This window comes from Rhincodon typus, chromosome 15, assembly GCF_021869965.1.
Source record: "Rhincodon typus isolate 14 chromosome 15, sRhiTyp1.1, whole genome shotgun sequence".
Taxonomy (NCBI): Eukaryota; Metazoa; Chordata; class Chondrichthyes; order Orectolobiformes; family Rhincodontidae; genus Rhincodon; species Rhincodon typus.
In genome coordinates, this window is record NC_063346.1 from 297,331 (window position 1) to 303,330 (window position 6,000).

The window sequence follows — 6,000 nt, forward strand, 5'->3', positions numbered from 1 at the left end:
ACATGTGCATGATACTTTAATGTTTCATGTACCTGGACCCTAAAGATCGTTTGGGCCACCACTACCTCTACTTTATGACTTAGTAAATACCCTTTATATTCTTTTTATGTCCAAAATGGATGACCTCACATTTGCCTACATTGAAATTAATTTACCACAATTGTGACCATTATTCAATCTATTAATATCTCTGTAACTTTACACTTCCATCTACTGCTTACAATGGTTACACTTTCTACCTTAAAAACTTGAACAGATTTGTAAAAGAAAACATTTCTTTCATAAAACCATGCTAACTTTATGGAATCATGTATCAATTTTTAAGCGTTATTATAATATGCTAAATAATATAGCATTTTCTGGACATAAAATGTTATTGCCAACTGGCCTGCAGTTCAATTTTTTATTCCTCTGCTTTCTTGTTTAGTTACAGTGTAGCTGCATTAATGACAGAATGAGGGGATACATCATACAGAAAATAGAATGGAATCTCGCTCATACATTTCATCAGCCTAAGTGAAACTGACATTTGTGATCACTTATTGTGATTAAGCATTCAACCTGCTCTCTGGATCAGGCATGCTCAGATTCCTTGCAATGTAGCACATCTTCAGCGGGAAAATCTTGCTGTCTTTGGCACAATGATTTGGAGAACTGGAGCCAGCAGCTCCTAGGTGTGGAGAATGCGGAGGGAGGCTGTCCCATGCCAGGTCTGCTATCAATGAGGGCTTTTTCAAGTATGGAGTCACTTCCTGGATATAAGTCACTGCAAGAGAAAGATCACAGGTCAAGTGTAGGCAATCATTTAACCCATCTTTTTCTCAATTCTGCTGAGTAAAACACATGGGTGGCATGGTGGCTCAGTGGTTAGCACTGCTGCCTCACAGCACCAGAGACCAGGGTTCGATTCCACCCTCGGGCAACTGTCTGTGTGGAGTTTGCACATTCTCCCCGTGTCTGCATGGGTTTCTTCCGGGTGCTCCGGTTTCCTCCCACAGTCCAAAGATGTGCAGGTGAGGTGGATTGGCCATGGTAAATTGCCCACAGTGTTCAGGGATGTGTGGACTTGTTGGCCGAAGGGCCTGTTTCCACACTGTAGGGATTCTATGAGTGAGCAGGTAAGAAATTACAAGGTACCATTTCTAAAGAAGTTAACATTGCAGATATTTACACATAAAACTTTCTTAGACCAAAAAATGCTGTGTTAAACCTTATCAACAAGATACAGAGGGATCTGTTCATGCTGCATTATAGGCATATAACAGCAAAGTCCAAATCTGAACCTTTTCTACTTCGGACAGCATTCTCCATCCCCAATACTATTCAACCTTGAATATTTGAAATTTTGTGTCTTTTCCTATGCATGTTCTGCAGGTGTCTGAATCCCAACCACACACTAATAACAATGGAAAACAAAATAAGGCAGAACTGCATTGTGAGAAGGGCAGCACCAAGGCAATCATTTTGATGGGCCTGAGAAAGCAACGTTTGTGGAAAGGGCTACAAAATTTTGGGGGTAGGAGTGTCCATGAATGAAGACAGGATCTTGTATGAAGTGGAGGTTGTCCAGGCATTGAGAAATTTAATGCCAAGTGAATGAAGTTATTATGGCCCTGACCCACAACCTCATACTTTTGCCCAAACACCAACAAACAAGAAATGAGGTCATATAATTGCAATCAGCAGATCAAACCGGATGAGAAGCAAGAGAAACCTACGATGCCTCTGAACAACAAAACAAGTTGCTATTTGATCAATCTCTGGGAGCGATATGGAGCCAAGATACTTTATACAAAGTTACAGCATTCACAAAAATAAACCAGCACTAACTATACATATAGTGACAGCACAGGAAACACCTGCTCAGTTTGCTTTCAAATTTATCCTGGCAAATTAAATACCAGTTAGAGCAGAAAGTTCTGTACAGCCATTAATAGGACTGAGACCGCGCAAATTTCAGGAATGTACTTCAACAGGATGCAACTAATTACACTATGAAAGAGTCAAATATATATTTACAAAGTCTTCAACCGGAATTCTTTTCTGTTGGACGCAACAGCTTAGAATATGCAGATGCTAGCTCAGTTTTCAGATACTATTGCGCTAGAAATAATGTAGGTGGTAAAGATTAAATTACAACACAAATAAGCCACAGCCAGGTCAGAGTCTTAGGGTAAGGAGTAGGCCTTTTAAGGCTGAGAATAGGGATAAATTTCATCACCCAGAGAGAGGTGAACCTGTGAAATTCTCTGCCATAGAAAGTGGTTAAGGCCAAAACATTGAAAGTTTAAGGAGTTAGCTATAGTTCTTAGAGCTGAAGGGATGAAATATAGGTACTGAATTGGATGATCAGCCATGATTACAGTGAATGACTGAGCAAGCTCAAATGGACAAATAGGCCTTCTCCTGTTCCTAATTTCAACGTTTCTATTAAACCCAACCATGTAACGTCAGCATTGACTCTTCCTGTGAGCACGTAGTTTCAATCATTTAACCTGTTTCCACATCCTTTTCCTAATCCAATATTTAACCTATTTCCATGTTAACATTTTCTGTCTCAGTACTGTCATTTGAAAATAATTACATGGGTGGCAAAGTAAAGAAATCTAGGGAGCTGCATAACATCACAAGAAATACAGCAAAGTAGGCCATTCAGCCCTTGAGCCTGCTTCACCATTTAATAAAAGCATGGCTGAACTGCTCTTGGCCTCAACTATATATTCCTGTCTATTTTTCATAACCCTCAAAAACATAGCTTAGCCTCAATAAATTCAAACTTCAGAATCATTATGGTTCAGAGGAGGCTATTTAGCCCCATCATGTCTTCACTATCTCCACAAACGAGCATCATGATTTAGGGCCATTTTGCCACATTTTCCATGTAACTCGGCACATTACTTCTACTTAAATAATCATCTGATGCCCACGAATGAACCTGACTCCACCAGTCAGTGCCATTTCTTCTTCTATCACATTTACTTTTTTGCAAATCACTTGAGAACTGTACCCTCTCAATCTTTCTAAAACACAGAACCATACTGCACAGGAACAGGCCCTTCGGCCCAAAATATTCACTTCAAACGTGATCCTATTCTAAACTAATCCCATCTGCATGCACATGGTCCATATCCATCTATTCTCTGCTTGTTCTAAAAGCTGTCCGTCTGAATGCCTCTTAAACTTTGCTATCATATCTGAGTCTATCACCTTCCCTGGCTGACATTCAAGGGACCTACTACCCTCTGTGTAAAAAAAAACTTACCTCGCACATCTCCTTTAAAACTTTCTCCCTCTTACCATAAACACGTGCCCCGTAAGCACGGAAACAGACTGTTTGGTCCAACTCATCTATGCCGACCAGATATCCTAAATTAATCAATTCCCATTTGCCAGCATTTGGTCCACGTCCCTGTAAACTTTTCCTATTCATATACATATCTAGATGTCTTTTAAGTGTTGTAAACGTACCAGTCTCCACCACTTCCTTTGGCAGCTCGTTCCATTCATGCATCACCCTGTGTGAAACCGTTGCCCCTTAAGACGCTTTTAAATCTTTCTCGGCTCACATTAAACCTGTGCCCTCTAGTTTTGGACTCCCCAACCCTGGGGAAAAGACATTGGCTATTCACCCTATCCATGCCCTTCATGATTTTATAAACCTCGATAAAGGTCACTTCTCAGTCTTCGACAGTCTAGGGAAAATAGCCCCAGTCTATTCAGCCTCTCCTTATAGCACAAGCCCTCCAAACTCTGGCAACATCCTTGCAAATCTTTTCTAAACCCTTTCGAGTTTCACAATATCCTTCCTATAGCACGGAGACAAGAATTGCATGCTGTATTCCAGAAGTGGCCTAACCAATGTCCTGTACAGCTGCAACATGACCCCCCAACTCCTGTACTTAATGCACTGACCAATAAAGGCAAGCATACCGAAACGTTGACTCTGATTTCTCTTCAGATGCTGCCAAACCTGCTAATCTTTTCCAGCAACTTCTGTCTTTGTTGCCTTCTTCACTATCCTGTCTACCTGCGAATCCAATTTCAAGAAACTATGAACCTACACTCCAAGGTCTCTGTGCTCAGCAATACTCCCCAGGACATTACCATTAAGTGTATAAGTCCTGCCCTGATTTGCTTTTCCAAAACACAGCACCTCACACTTATCTAATTTAAACTCCAGCTGCTGCTCCTTGGCCCATTGGCCCATTTGATCAAGATCCCATGGTACTCTGAAGTAACCTTCTTCACTGTCCTCGACACCTCCAATTTTAGTCTCATCTGCAAGCTTACTAACCATACCTGCTGTATTCACATCCAAATCATATATATAAATGACAAAAAGCAGTGGACTCAGCACCGATCCTTGTGGCACACCACTGGTCACAGGCCTCCTGTCTGAAAAACAGACCTCCACCACCACACCCTCTGTCTATTACCTTCGACCCAGATCTGCATCCAAATGGCTAGTTCTCCCTGTATTCCAGGTAATCTAACCTTGCTAACCAGTCTACCATGAGGAACCTTGTCTAACACCTTACTGAAGTTCACGTAGATCACGCCCACCGCTCTGTCCTCATCAATCCTCTTCATTACTTCTTCAAGAACTCAATCAAGTTAATGAGATACGATTTCCTACACACAAAGGCATGTCGACTATCCCTAGTCAGTTGTTACTTTTCCAAATACATGTAAATCCCATCCCTCAGGATTCACTCCAACAACTGGTCAACCACTGATATCAGGGCCCTCAACAACTTCTCTTTCAATTCCTCCCACTTCCTACAGACAAAGGGGGTGGCCATGAGTACCCGCATGGGCCCAAGCTATGCCTGCCTCTTTGTAGGTTACGTGGAACAATCCCGCTTCCGTACCTACACTGGCCCTAAACCCCACCTCTTCCTCCGTTACATTGATGACTGTATCGGCGCCGCCTCGTGCTCCCACGAGGAGCTCGAACAGTTCATCCACGTCACCAACACCTTCCACCCCAACCTTAGGTTCACCTGGACCATCTCCAATACCTGTCTCTCCTTCCTGGACCTCTCTGTCGCCATCTCTGGCAACCACCGAGAAACCGATATCCATTTCAAGCCCACCGACGCCCACAGCTACCTAGAATACCCCTCCTCCCACCCACCTTCCTGCAAAAATGCTATCCCCTATTCACAAATCCTTCGCCTCCGCCGCATCTGATCCCAGGATGAGGCATTCCACTCCCGTACATCTCAGCTGTCCTCGTTTTTCAAGGACTGCAACATCCCCCCCCCACTCAGTGGTCGAGAACGCCCTCAACCGTGTCTCCCGCATTTCCCGTAACTCATCCCTCACACCCCCTCCCCGCAATAACAACCAAAACAGAATCCCCCTCGTCCTCACGTACCACCCCACTAATCTCCGGATCCAACGCACCATCCTCCGACACTTCCGCCATCTGCAATCCTACCCCACCACCAAAGACATTTTTCCCTCCCCAGTCTTATCTGCTTTCCGGAGGGACCACTCTCTCCGTGACTCCTTTGTCTGCTCCACACTCCCCTCCAGCCCCACCACACCCGGCACTTTTCCCTGCAACCGTAGGAAGTGCTACACCTGCCCCTACACCTTCCCCCTCACCCCCATCCCAGGCCCCAAGAAGACTTTCCACATCAAGCACATGTTCACCTGCACATCTGCTAATGTGGTATACTGCATCCGCTGTTCCCTTTGTGGCCTCCTCTACATCGGGAAAACCAAGCGGAGGCTTGGGGACCGCCTTGCGGAACACCTACGCTCGGTTCGCACTAAACAACTGCACTTCCCAGTCGCGAACCATTTCAACTCCCCCTCCCATTTCTCAGACGACATGTGCATCCTGGGCCTCCTGCAGTGGCACAACGATGCTACCCAAAGGTTGCAGGAACAGCAACTCATATTCCGCTTGGGAACCCTGCAGCCCAATGGTATCAATGTGGACTTCACAAGCTTCAAAATCTCCCCTCCCCCTACCGCATCCCAAAACCA

The 6,000-nt window shown here is 44.3% G+C and overlaps 1 protein-coding gene across 1 annotated transcript in view; it reads right to left on the reverse strand.

Annotated features, from left to right (window-relative positions):
* Positions 1 to 6,000, reverse strand: part of LOC125485032 (beta-2-syntrophin-like) — a 39,891-nt gene that overhangs the window by 33,423 nt on the left and 468 nt on the right. Inside the window, exon 2 of the mRNA XM_048605929.1 lies at positions 562 to 814. Within this exon, the coding sequence (XP_048461886.1) occupies positions 562 to 814 (253 nt within the window). The remainder of the gene's footprint in view (positions 1 to 561; positions 815 to 6,000) is intronic.